Source organism: Miniopterus natalensis, chromosome 16 (assembly GCF_054644295.1).
Source record: "Miniopterus natalensis isolate mMinNat1 chromosome 16, mMinNat1.hap1, whole genome shotgun sequence".
Lineage (NCBI taxonomy): Eukaryota > Metazoa > Chordata > Mammalia > Chiroptera > Miniopteridae > Miniopterus > Miniopterus natalensis.
In genome coordinates this window covers 28,359,181-28,377,971 of record NC_142096.1, presented here as the reverse complement: position 1 = coordinate 28,377,971, position 18,791 = coordinate 28,359,181, and the positions used below count along the sequence as shown (strand labels likewise).

Below are 18,791 nucleotides of genomic sequence, written 5' to 3'. Positions count from 1 at the left end.
CATCTCTGGCATGCAAACTCAGCCTTTCCATGTTTAGACAAACTTCTAAAATTCTGTATCTGGCAGGTTAGGCCCTAGGGGTTACCTATAGTATGTACAACTAATTCATTCCCCTTGTTTTTATGGTTGCTAAAAGTTTCAGACCTAGCTGCGTTTGCCCTGCATGCAGCATGTTAGAAAGCCCCCTGGTTTGTTGTGGTTTTTTTGTTAGTTAACCCTTACCCAAGAATATTTTTTTTCCATTGATTTTTTTTTTAAAGAGTGGAAGGGAGGGAGGAAGGGGGAGAGAAAGAAACATACATTGATGTGAGAGAGAGACATTGATTGGCTGACCCCTGCATGTGCATGGAGCAGGGCAGGGGATCAAACCTGTGACCCTTCGGTGCATGGGCCAATGCTCTAACCACTGTGCCACACCAGCCAGGGCTTTTTTTTTTTTTTTTTTAAGGGTTGCTGAGATCTGATTTTTTATTTCAGTCCACTCATACTTCAGAGCTACTCTGTTGATTTCTGGGTCTTCTCTGCTTTCAGACTGCTGCTTCTGCTTCAGGTGTCTACTGCTACTTGCCCCTTTCCTTTCTCTTCTCATTCCCTTTTGATAGGCGCATACTTCTTGGCTCCTAGACCAAGTGATTTGGTTTACCATCATTTCTGTCCTAGAATACTGCTTTCCTTCTGCTCTGTGAATTGGCTAATCAGAGCATGCTGTGGTGACGTTTGTGTTTGTCTGGCTGTGTATTTTCCTTGATGGTTGCTGATACGTTGATTCTTTTTTTCACCAAAGAAGATAACTTGGCAGTTCTTCGTTTTTGGCACTTTTCAAAGAACTATTCTACTTGACTTATTAAAAAAGATGTTACTGAAAAAGAAATAACCTTTAAAAAAATAATTGTGGTCAGGGGATAAGCTCTTGGACAATGCTTGCATTCTTAATAAATATATCCTGTTGGTCACATGGCATTTTCTGGCAAAATGAATACCCAAAGCAGATGCACATTCTGTGAGGTTTGTTAACACCCACTGTGAACATCTACAATGTTGTGGGAATATCAAATGCATGTCATAATAGACTACAGTTCATATTGATAAAAAATATAATTTTAAAAATTAATTGTGGATAAACACAAAGTGTGGAATTGCAAGACCATGTAACCAGTCATTTCCTTTTGCAGAGCAGCACTTTCTTTTAGCAAAAAGTGATTTAAAAAGGCATTAGCACTGGTAGATAGAATGAGATAAATGGCATACTTCTAACACAGCTGTGCCCAAGTCTTTCAGAGGGGTTTCTGCACTTGGCAGGAAAAGTAACTTGATGTCTCTTATTTTGAGATTTTACTTTTATTTTTCAGCTTTATTTTAGTTCTCTTCAGTGTGAATGGAGGGTGAATGGCCAGAATTTAAAGAGAGAGAAAAAAAGTGTTTGTAAGGGCATTCCTTTGAGAAGAAAAATCCTTTTTCTGTCTTATATTAGCTTCAGCCAAGGAAATGAGTCCCATATGTTAGTAGTGTATTTGAAATAGTAGAGAACTCCTACTTGTATGAAAGAGTGCTTTGTTAAAATGTAAATATTTGTAAGATTGTAATAAAATTAGTTTTGTAGCTAGCTGTTTAAAAATAAAAGCAAAATCCTAGCTTATGGTAATTTTCCACAATGTGTCCTATATTAAACTATGGCATACCTTACTCTGACCACAGCTACTTCACTGGCTCTCTCTTTTTCTTTAAGTGGGGGAAAGGTATGCCTAGAGCAATATACAGTGTAAGGCAAAAGTGGTTTATAGTTGTTTGTAAGGAAAAATAATACAATAATTAATAAATAATAATATAAGAATAATCTGTCTTTCGCTTATTTACAACTGTAAGCCTACTTTTGCCCCACCCTGTATGTTTCATCAGTTTCTGTCGTAAATTAAGGTAAAGTTTTTCCCTACTAAGATTCTGCTATATTCAGGTGTGAAGCAGTTTGCAGTACTGAGAAAGATACTGAAAGTCTTGTTTGGGAACTACTGGTTTATATTTGATGAGCTTTATAAAAATCCCACTATATCTACTGATTCAGAATCTGTAAAAATGGGGTCCTTAAATTTGTATTTTTAGCCAGATCTTCAGGTAATTTTTTTAAAGGCCAGGTCAGGAATTAGAAATAAATATTAAACAGAATAAAAATGGTGCATCTTATTGCAGTATAAAATTCAGTTAAAGACTGGTGAATTAATTTTTATATCAAAATTAATAATTTATTATGAAGTAACATATAAGCATTCTTAAATATAAGACTTCTACTTTCTTTGACCTACTTTGCACTATGTTTACAGATTCCTCAGTATATATGGACATACTCTCCTGCCTATTAAGATGCTTAGGTATAAGAAACTACTGTTAGGGTATTTGTTGAGTTTTTAGGGCAAAGGAAGGAAATAATAGATTGATTACCTTTCAAAACAGTGGTGAAGCAAGATGGAGAAAGAAAAAACTATTATAAGAATTGAGTAAAAGAAAAGGCAGAGAAAGAGCAAGTAATTGGGAGACTCGTTCAACCCCTCCCCCCCTTTTTGGGGGGTCTAGGCACCTAGTTATTTGCTGATTAATAAGTAGTAATTTGTGCCCATCATAATGGATGTGTGAGCTTAGAGGAGGTGGAATATATAGCAGTCATTTCCTTTTGCATATAGCACCTGAGGTGATAGCATTGTTACTGGTGGAAGGGGTGTTCTTCCCAACTGTAACTCATTGTCTCACAATTGAATACTTTCTGCTTGAAATTTTATTGTATTGATGTCTATATGCGGAGATCAATGAATAGAATTTGAAAAGCCATTCTTATAAATGGCGAGTTGTCTTTCATGAGTTTAAAAATACATGGTAATTTGGACATTTTTATAGGGGTTTTGTAAAAAATATAAAATAGATAACGGGGTTTTTTTGTCTCTTTGACATAGGCATTCATACAGTTGAACCCAGCATTTACTGAATTGATGGGAGAAACAAGCAGTTGTTTATCCTGTTCCTGGCACTGATTTTGTTTGTTTTTTATTTGGTTTTAAAAATACTAAGTTATGTGGAGAATATTTTAAATTTTTTTTGGTAATACAGAATATTTGAGTGTTAATGGAATTTTATTCTTTCTTAGGTCATGTTTACTGGTGAAAATATTCCCGTTCATCCTCATGTTTATAGCAATGGTCATATCTGTTTATCCATTCTAACAGAAGACTGGTCCCCAGCGCTCTCAGTCCAATCAGTTTGTCTTAGCATTATTAGCATGCTTTCCAGCTGCAAAGAAAAGGTAGGACTTTTCAGAATTATTCCAGGTAATATCTCTTCTTTCAGTTTAGGTAGAGAAACTATTTTGGTACACATTTTATTTGAAGGAAGCTCTTAATGCTTTTTATTATAAAGTTATAGGGAATGTCATGTTTAATAATAGATTGGGAAGTTATTTTGATAATCTTTCATTCCAAATAGAAGTCAAACATTGTTTTATATTTCTTAAACAGGAAATAACTGCAGATGTTCTAAACAATCTGAATTTTATTTTCATAAACATGCACAAAAGTGTATAACAAATTCTTGCTTCTAGATTTTACAGTGGAAAGCCCCAGGAACAAGCTTCATAGGGAGCTCCCCTCTCCCCTCTGCTGGCTCTTACCCTGTCAGTTCTTCTTTAGGGCATTTCGCAGGAACCAGAGCTTTGTTATCATGATTAGGTTGCAGAAGGAAGACTAGATTACCAGTAGAATTTTTAGGACTTTTCCTCTTACTCTCCTTTACAAATCTACAGATTCTTTGTCTGATGCAGAGGAGAAAAGACCAAAAAGAAAAGTCACGTGAGTTAAATTTAGGATATCTTTTTAAAGTCCCTAAATCCTCTGCATTTCTGGTCCTCTTGTCACTCCTGCTTGAGGGTTAGTGCAGCTCAATGTTCCTGGAGTTCTATGGTTTTAAAGCCTTACTCTTCCCCATGGGAGTTTCCTTTGTATTCTGTTTACAGAAGAAACAAATTTACCTTTGAGATTAGAGAGCTGAGAGGTTATTTTCCTGTTCTCTAAATTGAACTATCATTTTTATTAAATAGTACTTTATTTTTAAACGGTACGTTATCTAGACTCAAACACTTTAAGTCACTATTTGCAAAGTAAGTTTCTTGGGATGTTATCTCCATAACAAATTTCTTGATGTTAGGTTTAAAAAGAAAAAAGGAGGAGTTTGTTCAACTAGGCATGGGAAATAATGGGTTGTGTTTTTTCAAATTATAGCATTAAGAGCCCTTAATATGCAATTTTATATACCATATAAGAAAGGAAATTAACTTGGGCAGTTAAACTTGTGACACACTATTAGTTAAGACATGCATCTCCATTCAGGAATATTAAATGTGCAGGAAAAATGTACATTTTAGAAGAGGTGAAATAGGGTACATATTATTTAATGTTAGTATCACTTTTTAACTTTAGTTTCCTCTTTGCTGTTGGCTTTTCTAAGCTGCATTTTAAGGCTACACTTGAGCTTTTGTTAACCCCGAGGGCTTTGGAAACAAATCTTTCTCATTTATTACTTTCATATTTTCTCCTCCCCCAACTCCACCCACAGCACACATACCAGTTTTAAGCTTTAAGTGTAGAGCAGAGCAGTTTGTGACGACAAGGGCTTCTATGTCCCTGCTCATGTTTAATGTCTATAGAAAGGTGAGGCAGTAACATAGGATTGAATAAGAAAAGTTAAGAGATGAATACCAGTGATCTCTGCACACATAGCTTCTCATGCTTGATGATTATTAACTTTTGTTAACATTTAAATATAATTATTTATTATTAAAAACTAGAAAATGACTATTCTCTACCTTCTTCATCTTTTTCTAAGCCTCACCATGACCCTCACATTCTAGTGGTTTGCTACTATTTCTTGCATACTTAGTATATAAGACTAATCATTCCATTTAAATTATTGATAAACTATATTACATAATATAAACTAATACATTCAGTGAGGATGATCTGGAAGTCAGAATTCTGGCAGCATTAGTTCTGTGAAATAAGAAATTCAGCAAACGTTTATTAGGTACCTACTATATGCTATTTTTACTGTGCTAAGGAGTAGGTTACAAAGACAAAGAGGAAACTTACTTTGACATTGAGGGGATCTAGCTTCAAATAAGCTTTACAAAGTCTTTTAAATACTTACCGAAAACTCTTCTAGTAAAACAGGTGAATTTTATTTTGTGGTGGACATGGTTGTGTGAGTTTCACTTTACTAGTCGACTCATTGAATACAAATTTTCATTTTTACTATAGGCATTTGAGAACTTTGATTCAGTTATAATTCTTTTGTTTCAGTTTCCCTTTTCATAGTCAAGGAGGTTTCCTAAGCTGAAGGCATTTAATCTATTATTTCAGTAGGTTTGAAAAGATTGAAGACAATTTCTGATATTGAGACCAGGGGTTTTTCAGTAATCTACCCTTTATTGTCAGCCCCCTTATAATATAGATAGTCCGAACTTCCCAGCCTATACTCCATTTCTAAACAATTTTGGTAATCTGTCTTTTTATATAGTTCATTTTTTCTAAGAACCCAATCTCCTTGATCACTTATCAGTTTGGTTGTATTCTTGACTTAAGCAAATAGAATGAGTGGCTTATTTTCTTTCTTAAATGTTTTTTTAATTGGGTTCTAATTAATATACACATAAAAGTAGTTTATGAAATTATTTGCCATAGTAGTAGCAATTTATTCCACATGAACACTGGTTATGACTTTGCAGGCCAAGCAACAGCAGACCGTCTATTCTTTGAAATAGTCAGGCGTCTAATTTCCTAATATTAATTTTTCAGGGATTTCCTTAACAGGGTAATCTTGGGATAGTTGTTGGACGTCTTATGTTCTACTCTTCCCTTTTGTTAAATAATATTAACTCATAGAGGCATTATGAGGCTCAGCTAAGATCAGAGTCATGTATGTGAGTTTTAGAGGTGAGTTTTCTTTCCTGCTATCTAGGTAATCCTGCTCTCCATTGCTTTTTGGTTGAACCTATCCTATTATCTACAAACCTGCCCTCAGTGACTTAGTACAGATTTGACATGTTTCCAAATCATTAGTGTCACATATTTCTTGTGTCTAATCAATATATAACAGTTTTCAGGATAATTCTCTTCTATAACCTATCTTCATTTTTGGCATCACTGTTTCTGATGTAGCTCCCTTACAGAGCTGCCATATGTTTGGAATATGGTGCTAGTCAGGGCATATGTACAGCAGAAATGCCAATATATCTTTTCCCCTTTTTCTTCTTATTTGGAAACTGAATACTTTGGTCTGTCCTTGGTGATCTTACAGAAAAGCAGTAATCCTTTGTGGAGGCGTAGAAGTTGCATTAGTTCCTCAGACAAATCTAATTAGGTAGACTTTTTTGTTTTAATTAGCTCATAAAAGTAATTATTAAATTATTTCTAGGGAGATAAGATAAATGAAACCAAAATTTTTTACAATCTAATGCTGCCACTTTTGGTTGATTGTCATTCTCTAGTGATTACTGGATCCTACCCCACTGGTACCTACCCCAAACTACACCACACACCCCTAGATTTTTAAAAGCAGTTTCAGTGTCAGGAACCTGTATTCCCTAGGATTTCTTTCAGTTAATGCCATCAGCAGTTATATTGTTTTTGAATGCATTTTGTAATAATTTTGCAGAAGTTTTTGTTAAAACTATCTTTCCCTTATGTTTTTCTGTTTTACAACTTCTTATCTATTTAAACTCTTTTTTGGTTTCAGAGACGACCACCAGATAATTCTTTTTATGTTCGAACATGTAACAAGAATCCAAAGAAAACAAAATGGTGGTATCATGGTAAGCAGTTTTATTTTAGAATAATAACTTTTTAGCATTTTTGGTTTGAAAGGTTATATATCTATTTGCTTGAGAAAAAGAAGGAAATATAACTGATGTTGGATTTTTATAATATAGAGAAAATTCTTTAAAATACTTTAGGATATTTTATGGGTAAGTTAGACTAGCTTCTTAATGGGGCACATAAAATCATAACCATCATAAAATTGCTTTAATATTTTGAAACTACCATTTTATTACAAAAAAGAAGTCCTTCATAATCTTTAGATCAAATTAGAGCTAGTGATTGGGAAACCTGCTGTTTGAAATAGAAATTTTGATTCCTGTATACTCCTTCAGTTCTGGTGCTGCTCTCTGGGAGGGGGCACCACATTGTTAGAGCTGACCCATTAAATTAAAGAAAGTGCTTCCTATTCTAGTAGTTATTCTTCAAAAAGTATGAGGTTCTGCTGATTGTAGCTTTATGTACTCTCCATAATTTTAAATTTCTCTTGTTCTTTGTGGGGGGAGGGTGATGGTAGTTTTTTTAATTGAAAGCTGCTAGCACCTTTTCAAAACTGACCTTACTGCTTCCCTAAAGAGATGTTTAAAATTAAAAACAAAAAGTTTATATTCTCAATGTGCTTTTTGAGGCAAGTGAACAAAACCCACTCCCTGTGACTTTGTATACATAAAAGCATTTCCTTTGTTTTGCTTTTTTAAAAAATGTTACCTAATAAGAATTAGAACCAACAGAACTAATGAATAGGAATGGAGCCTTTCCCCTTACCTTTCTATCCAGTATGAAATCTGTTACTTCAGTTAATTCGAGTCCATTAAAAACTTTTTAAAATTATAGGCATTCTTGCCCTGGCCCATGTGCTCAGTGGTTTAGAGTGTCGGCATGCACCAAAGGGTTTCGAGTTCACTCCCCACTCCCAGTCGGGAGGCAACTAATGGATGTGTCCTTCTTACATCGATGTTTCTCTCTCTCCCTGCCCCCCTTCTCGAAAGCAATGGAAAAAATATCCTCGGGTGAGGATTAACAACAACAACAACAAAAAATTATAGGTGTTCTCTAGGTGTTGAAATAAAAGATGACTAGAGTCAATGCAATAGCAATATTCTGGCAGTTACGGGTTAGTAAGCACAATGAAAGAAGAGCCACAGAAATAGGGATATTTGGTATAATGTTAATGAGAAATACAGAAACCTAGAAGAGGAAATAACAAAACTTTTAAGAGCTGTGGGAAACTACTTTGATGAGAAACTAGTATTATTTAAAAAAATTAAAATAGCCCAGCCGGGCATGGCTCAGTGGTTGAGCATTGACCTAGGATCCAGGCAATCAGGGTTCGATTCCCGGCCAGGGCACATGCCCAGGTTGCGGGCTGCAGCCGATCAATGACTCTCTCATCATTGATGTTTCTGTCTCTCTCCCTCCTTCTCAATTCCTCTCTCTGAAATCAATAAAGATATATTTTTTAAAAATTAAAAAAATTTAAAAATTAAAATAAAAAAGCATATTCTTGACAAATTATAGGTCTTATGTCAGTCAGTAAAAATCTAGTGGAATGAATGATGGTGTAGGTGTTTTAAAGGTTTGGAAAAAAATGACAGGTGGAAAATCAGTTTGAATTTTGAACTAAAAGATAATGAAGGAAAATTAATCTACCAGACACCAAAACATATTGATGCAAGAATAGACATTGAAATATAATTACTCTTTTCTAGGTCTTCTTGAAAGTATGTAAGATTTGTATATATGGTAAATAAGGTGTCACAAATCAGTGAGAAGGGAAACAATTACTTAGTAAGCACTCTTATTAGAGAGTTAGTAATCATTTTGTGAAAAAAAGAATTTACATTTTCATTATATATAAAAAACATCTTCTGTAAATTGAATTAAATTATTTTTTTAATTACAACCATTTGAAAAGGTATTTTTTTAAAGTTGGGTATTAACTCTGGAAGGAAGCATTTCTGAAATTAAAGGATCACAAAGAAATTAAACATTTAGTTATATGAAAATGTAAACCTTTTATGAAAGCACCAAAAACCTTCAAATCACTGTCACTATAAAGTTAAAAAAATTGTTAAACATCATTTAAAAAAAAGTTAAACATAGCTTATTAAAAATAAAGGCCATTTATGAAAGTTGCTTAAGCATAAATACAGTTAATTAAAAGCATAGGCAAAGAAACTCAATACACTAAAATAATTACAAATTTATTATTTTGAAACATTGAATTGACAGAGTTTTGTAAATGAGTGCAGTGCTGGAATGAAGGGTAGAATAAAATAGTGGTCTTACTTGCTAGTTGGATAGCAACTTAATGTAGTCCTTTAAGGAAGCTCAGCGATATTTACTAAGTGTGAGGTTTAAGACCAACCTTTTGTCTTAGTTACTAAACTCCAGAGAACTCTTCCTAAGAAAATCATCTTTAACACAAGAAACATTTTATGCATGAAATGTTCAGTGGAACATTATTTATAACATACACTCTGTTCCTCATCCTCCATGTTGCCTCTCCACATGCTCTTTGCCTGGAATGAATCCTTCCACACACACCCCTCTCTTCTTGGGAACTCCTTCACCAAAGCCTTGTTGGTTACCCCCTCCTTTAAGTAATTTAATAAACTTTATTACTGTGCCTAGAATGCTAGTTTTAGTTTTTGAGGTATCCCCAGGTCATTCTGACATAGCTAGTCACTTGAGAACTCTGTTTCAGGGATTCTTAGCTATAAAAGGACAACTTTCCAAATAAGATGCATTGATAATCAGACTTCAGGAATTCTTAGCACTGAAGTTCCACTAAAACTTTTAACAAGATCCTACTTTAATTATATGGCCCTGTACTTCAATTCACATTGCTGACTTTTCTTTTTTTAATATCCTCTTGCCTTGTAGGACCAAGCACTATGCTATCTCTTTTTGCTGTGCCTTTAAAGTGTCAAAGTTCCTAAGATAGTGGTCATTTTATTTTAGACTCAACCTCACTAATAGAAAAATTCCATTGTCTTTTCTAGTGTTTTTAAACCAAGTGTTAAATTTTGAAAGGAAATTGTCTTAGAGTGGTGAATTTTAAAAATACATCTATTTTTAAAGTATAACTCTCTTTTGCCCAGCTGGAGTGGCTTAGTTGGCTGAGCCTCATCCTGTGCTCTGAAAGGTTTTCGGTTCGATTCCAGGTCATGACACATGCAGAAGACAACCAATCAATGTTTCTCTTTCTGTCTCTCTTCTCTCTTCCTCCCCACTCTCCCCCCCTCCCTCCCCCCTCCCCCCTCCCCCCTCCCCCCTCCCTCCTCCCTCCATCCATCCATCCATCCATCCATCCATCCATCCATCCATCCATCCATCCATCCCTCCCTCTCCCCTACCCCCTTCCTCTCTCTAAAAATATCCTTGGGTGAAGATTTTAAAATAAGAAAGAATAACCCTCTCTACCACTATATCCCACCCTAGTGTTAGACGGTATATGTCCCTTCCTTATTCCCTGGTAGGAAAATTTCAAAAAGATAATCATCTTTCAAGCTCTCTGATGCTGTCTTATATAGTTGAAAGTACTTATGAGAAGCCCTTTATCTAAGAATACTTCCAGAATTTCTTATTACCTGCTTTTGAATAAGAAATGGAGAAAAGTCACAATTAATTCTTTATAATAAAATACACTTCATAGAAGTTATTTCAATAGAGTTAATAGTTTTTATCTGTTACTGAGAAATCCATACTTTCATAACTAAACTAGAAAAGTCTTAATAGTTTAAGGATGGATCATCTCTAAGTTAGCCAAAAAGTACCAAGAAAATAGAGACTTTTTAAACAAAATTTACTTCTTTCTTAATGTAAAATAGTCCAGGGTTTGTACAGGAATTAATTTTCTCAATAAATAGATTAAAAGTATTCTCTCTTCCTCTCCCTCCCCCTTAAACCAAATTAGCCATTTTTAAAGACACTGGATTCTAATTCAACTAAATCGTGACTATCCTAGTCCAGTCTCAGTCCTGGGACAGCTAGCCCCAGGAACAGATGGTTTTTTTCATTCACAGATAATTTTGTTTCAAACATCCTCAGTTCATTAACTTATAGTGACCATTCTTATGTCAGTGTGTTTTCTGCTCCTGCTTGAACCCTGCATGCTTAAGTCATCCCCTTCCCATATTCACCCTTAAATCAACAATTGTTTTTAAAAATATATCCTTATTGATTTCAGAGAGAGAAAAGGAGAGAGAGAGAGGGAGAGAGAGGGAGGGAGAGAGAAACATCAATGATGAGAGAGTCATTGATTGGCTGCCTCTTGCATGTCCCTGACTGGGGATCAAGCCCTGACCGGGATTCTAACCTCAGTTGCCTGGATCCTAGGTCAACACTCAACCGCTGAGCCACGCCCAGCCAGGCTAAATCAACAGTTTTGCTCTACGAGTGAGCCTGATGTGAAATCAAAGAAGGCTAATATTAGTATATACTTTGTGGTGGTAAAGCAACTGCTCTGTCATAGATGTGGGTGGATACGTGCAGAGAATCTTCTTTGAACTGTTTCTTCATCTTTAAAAAGCTGAAGTGTTGGCAGCTGTGTAGCATATAGTGTCTTCTTTTCACACTTATTTAGAGTAACAGTTATGGGCAATATAAAAAATAGCCTACCTTGACATTTTAGTTGAATTTGGAAAGTCTTATCAAAAGGGTAATCATACTCCGTTATAAAACAGAACACATCAGGTTTTAGAGTTTTGCAGGTGTTAGTTTTTCTGCTTAGCTGCTTTAGTTCCAGAAGATCTTCATTGATCATATTCTCTTTATAACACCAAGTTACCAAGTAATATGGTCTTTTGTTATTCCTAATTCTGAAGGGGTTACAAGGTGAGACCTACAAAGCTAAACAAAAAGATCAGACACTAAACAAAGACATGATTGGAATTGGATGAACTCCCTGAAACACTGTTTCAGTTTCTAGAAACAATGCAGAATTGTAGGCCTCAGGTACCAAGCTCCACAGTGGTGCTAACCAACATCCTTGGGTCGGCCAGGATGGGTCAAAAGTTTAGTAATCAAGGAGGCAGGAGAGGTTTTGGATTTAGATTGGTGATATATGTGTACTTCAGAGGGGGCTTCTGGATGCAGGATGGAGGCACAATTAATGACAAACAACGAATGCGAAATTTAGTTCATCTACTGGTTTTAGAAGACTCAGCTGACACCAGAATTGAGCTGCCAGATACTTCCAGTGTTGGGTTCTTGAAAAAAGCCTCTCTCTCAGCTTAAATTTGTGATTGTCCACATTATTAGTTACTATACTTTGAAAATTATCCCCGTCACTGCTACCGTACTATTAATTGTCTTTGTATACATTATAACTTACATATCTGTGCCACGTAATGATGTTTCAGTCAACAGTGTTCCCATAAGATTATAAACTCATAATCTTTAATACTGTATTTTTACTGTACCTTTTCTATGTTTCGGTACTTTAGATGTTTACCGTTGTGTTACAGTTGCCTACCATATTCAGTACAGTAATATACTGTGCTGGTCTGTAGCCCAGGAGCAGTAAGCTATAGTAAATGGCCTAGGTGTGTAATGTAAAAGTCATTAATATGTGAATACATATTCTTTATTGTTGCTTACTTGAAATTGACTAAGGTAATATCTGCATTGGGATGCAAATGTTTTATGTCGATAAAACAGGGTTCCATATGCTTTGAAAAAATCGAGTTGAGAGAATAGTGTTAAAAAAAATACAGGGACCTAACCAAAATAGGTATTTGAACAGTTTGTCTCAGCATACTGAGGGGCTGTGGGATTTACCTGTGGTTCAGAGCTAGAATGTTCTTTAGAAAACAGGTCTATATCCAGTTCAGTGTACAAGTGAATGAATGATTGAGCCTCACATTCTGTGTTATAAAGTAGACATAATTGTTCTTGAAAAAGATAAAAAATAATCTTTTTATGAGATTATAAAACTTTCAATGAGCCAGCAGCCAACTAGAATCCTTTAATAATACCCATCTGTTTTCTGGGATTACTATTAAACATTCACAGCTTAGTTTCATAAATTACTGCTTTCTACAGATGGGAGTACAGATGTGTGGTTACTGAAGCATTTTTCTTAAGGTGATAGATTATTGAACTATATAGCTTAAGAATGCTCTTGAGTGTTGGCTCCAGAAAACTAGGCTTATAGAAAATAAATCGGCATAATGTTTAGATGTTATATTCAATAAACTGAGGAATTTGTAACTTTGGAGTAGAGGAATATCTTTTGCAAAACTATAGACTACATTCTGGTTCCGTTCAGCTGAAACATTTTCTGTAGGATTATAAGGAGATACAGGAACATAAAATTAATCTCAAACTAGTATTAACAAACTCCTTTTCTCCTTGCCTTATAAATTCATAGATTATCTACATTAGTTGTGAACCTTTTTATTTGTGCTACCTTTTTGGGTTACAAATCACTTTCTAAATTCATAAGTCCAAACTTTTATACTCACTTTAACAGTCTTTTGCCAGTCTGTAGACAACAGTCTGTTGTCTACTCTGAAATCTGTCTTGAATCAGTTCATCAAAGGAAAACTTTAATTCCCTAAACTGTTGAGCGTCAAATCTAACTGTAAAGATTGATTTTTGTCTTTCTTGGAGGTAGCATCCCACTTCATATCTACTGACCTTATACTGCATTCTTTTTTTTTTTCTAGTCTTCTGTCCCTGGGAATATCCAGGGAGATGGTTTCCACTGTAATCTGGTGGTTCTTATACTCTGGGGGAAACTAGATGACCTTCTTCTAATATAGTTCTCTCTCATTCATGTTTCCCAGAACCCAGTGAAGTTAGCCATGGTAGGTGTCACCTGTTTGGAACTAGTAATTTGTATATTCTATTTGAGGGTATAATTTTAGTAGGGCTTCTGCAGTTCCAGGAAAAATTTAAATGGTTAGTAGATTTTTTTTTTCAGGCCATCCTTTTGCCACAAATACTTTAGCCAGGAGGTTAAGTACATTGTGTTCTTTCAGCACCCTTTATAGACCTATATTTGTCTTGATCTAAGATGGGTTTACTGTAACAACTTTTTTTTGTAAGCCAGTTCTGGTATCGAATAATCCATTCATCTAGCCAGGACACTGTTCTGCTAACAGTGAGTTTTTGCTTCTTAGTGGCAGCCTTCTTTTTTAAGGGAAAGGTGGCCATAGTTCTGGTTCATACCTGTCTCTGTACTTAAGTGTTTGCTCAGAGAATCTTTTTTTTTTTTTTTTTTTAATATATCTTTATTGATTTCAGAGAGAGGAAAGGAGAGGGAGGGAGAGAGAGAGAGAGAGAGAGAGAGAGAGAGAAACATCAATGATGAGAGTCATTGATCAGCTGTCTAGCCCGCAACCCAGACATGTGCCCTGACCAGGAATCGAACCCTGATCGGCTGGATCCTAGGTCGATGCTCAACTGCTGAGCCATGCCTGGCTGAGCTTGCTCAGAGAATCTTAATTCCATACAGCCATCATGGATTTGTAGTGTTTCATTGAACTCCATCTTCAGAACTTAGTAAGTTTATTTCTCTAAGGATACAGTATTCAAGGCAGGTAGCATGATATTAGTTTTAAATTTCTTTTCAGTCTGACCCAGCATGGGAATCAAGATAGGGAGAATAGCTTTTCATGGGTCTCCCAATCATTTTGGATGTTGGTTGCACATTCTACCCTTAAAGTGTAGGATCATAGAACGTACACCTTAGTGTACATGCTTCTATGCTTAGTTTGCCTAGCATAGAAGTCAGTTTCCTGATTTTTAGCTCTCATTGAGTCTTTATGAATGGGACTGTTGTTAGCAATATATTGATCCTAACATGGGATGGTTTGTGAAATATTTCGGCCAGTTTTTCAGAATTTTCTGTTAGGGAGCTTTAACAGCTCGAGTAGTTAGCTAGTCTAGCTTCTACCTGAAGAATACCCAGTCCTGAAAATAAATCCTTCAGATATGTTTTGTGAAATAAATTTTGTAAAACAAGTCACAAACCCAGAAGATTGTACTGCATGTTACAGAAATACAGTGTGTTGTTGAGGCTATCAGAAGGCATTAGTAAATAATTCTGCAGGTTTTTAAAATGACCTCCTTCGCATATGTATCTATACTTGCTGAAAATCATTTTCTAAAGAGAAATTAATAACATTATTTGAATGATTTGGATATTGTACCTCATTTATTAAGTTATTTCCTTCAATAGGCTGAAGACATGACTTGTTTGTTCTGTGTTAAATATATTGCTCAGGGGTGCACTTCTTATCTTATTACCATTTTAAATTGTTGCCCATAAAAGAATTATTTTAAGACTGATAAATCCTAACATGTGCTAACATATATTAATCTATTATTTTAAATAGAACTAACATACTAATAATACATCATTTTAAGATTTGTGTGAACTACTGTTTCCCTAAAAGAATAGGACTTGATTTGTTTGTCACTATATAATTGAACACAAATTGGACTTTTTATTTGCAGGAATTGAGGGAAGCAAGTCAGACATGTAAAACATATTTTCTTGCTACTTGAAATTATTTTTATGTTAGACTAACTTACAGATTTTACTAACACACATTGACTTTAATTATGTTTTTTTCTCCTTTTCTTCAAGATGATACTTGTTGATGCCACTGTTATCATCCTCCTAGCAGAAGATAGTCCTACTGAGAAAATGAGCACTTTGATCATTCAGTCTTTGAACTTTAACCTTTGACTGGAAGTGACCTATAGGCAATGAAGACTACTTCCTTTTACTGCATTTTTACTCGTGTGCATTCTGGGCGCATGTTGATCGCTGGTTCAGTCCAGGCAACTGACATGCTTTTATTAGTCATACAGTATTAATGCAGGTGTCAGGAAATGTCAAATATAATTCCATTTTTTATTTTTATTTTTTTAAGCTTTTGGAAAAGTTCCTGGTCCTCATGTATTGTGCAATAACAATGACTTCCTTGACGGTTTTGGGACGTTCATTGCCGGCAATGGACGTCATAACAGGAAAAATTTTCATTAACTCCTGCCACCCAGTGATTAATGCTTAATAGGGCCTATGAAATGAACTTAACGGTTCTAGTGGGATTATAAATAAAGTGAGGGATCCAACATTACTTTGAAAGTCACCCCAACTTGTTTCTATTTGGATTCTATGCACTGTGATCCTAAGGTTAACAGCATGAATTAACATGCATCTTTAAAGGACTGTAATGAAAGATCATTGCGTATTTATGGAATTGTTTATATCTGCTGTCAAATTGTTTTGACATGGAAGGTTTTCAAATAACATTGGCAGAGAGGTACAATATGTTATCCCTATGGTGAAAATAAATTCATTTGTTGTATATAGTTCCTCAATCTCTGAAGTAAAGGTATGAGTAATATAGGGTATGAATGGTTTAATCAAGGCTTTATTTTGGAAGAAAAATGGCAGTGATAATTAAACTGCTGCAGTCCGTAATTTGGGCTTGTTTGTACATTAATGATTTTCCAAGTAGAGTACATTCTGTTACTTCCTGCTAGCCATCAGCATGAGCCCTACTGCTTAAACACTATTTCATTTATTTATGTTTGGAAAACCCCAAAACATTTTTGTTTGCAATTTTGTTTCTTTTGTTATGTTTTAAGTCAAGTTTGAATGTTACAATAGTTTGAAAAACTTTTGTCAAGTTTTTTCTTGTAAATTTTCTTTACTTGTAAGTATCATCTTGTCCTTCAATCCTGTACCCTAAAATAAGAAATACATTTTTGACAGAGGCTTAATGTTTTAACAAAAGAGTGTGGACATTTTTATTTTAAAATTTAGGCAGAAGTACACTATAGAATGGTATGTTTGCTTATTTGTCTCACACAACCATACAGTTATTCCTGGAGTGATTTGGTTTTTGTTTTGTTTTGTTGTTTAAAAGACTTTGCTTACAGCTAGATACAATTTTTCTATAGAAAAAAATTGTTGAAAAGTCCAATCTCAGTACCATGTAAGTTAATGATACTGCAACTAGGTTCTCTTTTTAAAAAGTGATTAATGTATTTTATAAATTACCTTTTCACATATGCAAAATCTGTTTCTACTACAATGTTATTTTTACTAATGCATATTGTTGCACTCTTTTGACATATCCTGCAGTGAATTTATGGATCAATTTGGGCTTAAAAATAAAAGCCAATTGGCTGAAAGGTTTGAAATATGTACCCCAGCAAAACCATCCAATCATTAATTGGCAAAGAATATTTAAAAATTTGTTTTTAATCTCTGTATAGACAACATTTTGTAGCTTTGTACATGTTGTTAATGGCATATAATTTTACACTCTAAAGTATAATTGCTGAACTCAGGGGTGGGTAGACTTCAAAAATATGTCTGCTTTAGAAATAACTTGAAAAAAAAATTAAAACTATAGCCAGCCACCAAATTGTGGACACTGTTTATATTGCTAGTTAGCAACTACCACTTTTTAAAATTAAAACAAAACATTTTTGTTCTCTCTTGACTAGGCATACATAAGTTCTCACAGTAGCCTATCAATCTTACTAGATGGCCTATTTAACCAAGACAGAAAATGTTTTTTGGGATGCTTTGAACTACTATTAGTTTTTAACTGCCTTTTAATATGAAAATTGCAGTTGTAAATTATGTATTTTTCATATTTTACGTAACTGCTCTAAACTGATTTGACTTGATCATTTTCGGGGGTTAGAATGGGTGAATTTCTCTTCATTCTGCTGGTCATCGTACTAAAATCCTTTTATAAAAAAAATGACCTGTGACATTTATTCACCAAAGGAATCAATATACCAGGTCAAAGATTAACAATGCTATACTATATATTAATAGGTCATATATAGCCTCAGTTGAGTTTTTAAAATATGAATAACAGTGTTTTAACATACCTCTCTCTCTACATGGAGACACCATAAAAATTAAAATGAAGCAGAGGATAGTAAAGGAAACCAAATAATTTCAGTACATTTTATGGTTTAAAGAGAAGAAATTAAGGCAAAATATCCTAAAATATAGAAACACCAACAATTCAAAATTTGCAATCAGATAATTTATTTCTCCCTTGATCTTAGGAATCATTGAAAAGTCCTTTGCACTTAGATTTAACGAGTTAATTTTAAATGTAAGTTACATTATTGAAAGACATACAACGTTTACCTGGGTCATTGCTCTAGAGAGGGCAGTTAATGGCTTTGTAATTATAAAATGACTTATTTCTCTGTGATAAGTTGTTGAAGGACAGCCAGGATGCCAAGAAAATGTACATAGGAACATGCACCTTCGCTCTTTCTTGCTTCCCTCTGTGGGGCACTGTCTGCTGCGGAGACCTACAGAATCCTGCTTTCATATTCAGACAACGTGTACACTCTCCTTTCTAATTTATTTATTTATTTATTTTAAGGCCATTCTTCTGGTTTGCCAAATTCTGTTTAGACAGTAATACATCAATTCCTTATTTTGCATGTTTAGGCCAGGAACTTGGTGCCCTTTCAAAAAAAAAAAAATGTCAAGTAGGTACTAATGCCGTAGATTTTAAAGAGAGAAATGCTTTTCAGTTTTTTAAGATAAATTTTTAAAAGTAAATTTTATGGATATTCTCTTAAGGAATTTGATATTCACCCCTAAAGGACTAGACTTGTGTAAATTCTTCCTTTTAGGTAGCAGGGAAATAAAGGTTTTTTTCTTTAATCCCCAGGGGAAATGCTAAAAAATAGCTTTTCTATACAGTTCACCTGGAGAAAGATCTTAATCCTTATTGTTTTGACTAGATACACAAATATTTGGTATAAAGTAACTAGAATAGTTTATTACTTTCTCCCTTCTGAAATTTTAAATATATGCAATATTATATGTCATCAGATTCCTGTGGTGGATAATAACTTCTTCAGATTCTGAAACAGGTATCTAGTGGCTGTTTGATTGTTGCATCAAAGATGAACTGACAAATAATGGGAATG

General features: G+C 34.5%; 1 protein-coding gene across 1 annotated transcript in view; it reads left to right on the top strand.

Moving 5' to 3' along the window:
• UBE2W (ubiquitin conjugating enzyme E2 W) overlaps positions 1–14,067 on the top strand; it is a 43,565-nt gene extending 29,498 nt beyond the window's left edge. Inside the window, 4 exon segments of the mRNA XM_087825444.1 lie at positions 3,131–3,286; positions 6,769–6,844; positions 13,643–13,663; positions 13,780–14,067. Of these exon segments, the coding sequence (XP_087681570.1) occupies positions 3,131–3,286; positions 6,769–6,844; positions 13,643–13,663; positions 13,780–13,937 (411 nt within the window). The 3' untranslated portion in view covers positions 13,938–14,067.
• The last annotated feature ends 4,724 nt before the right edge of the window (positions 14,068–18,791 follow it).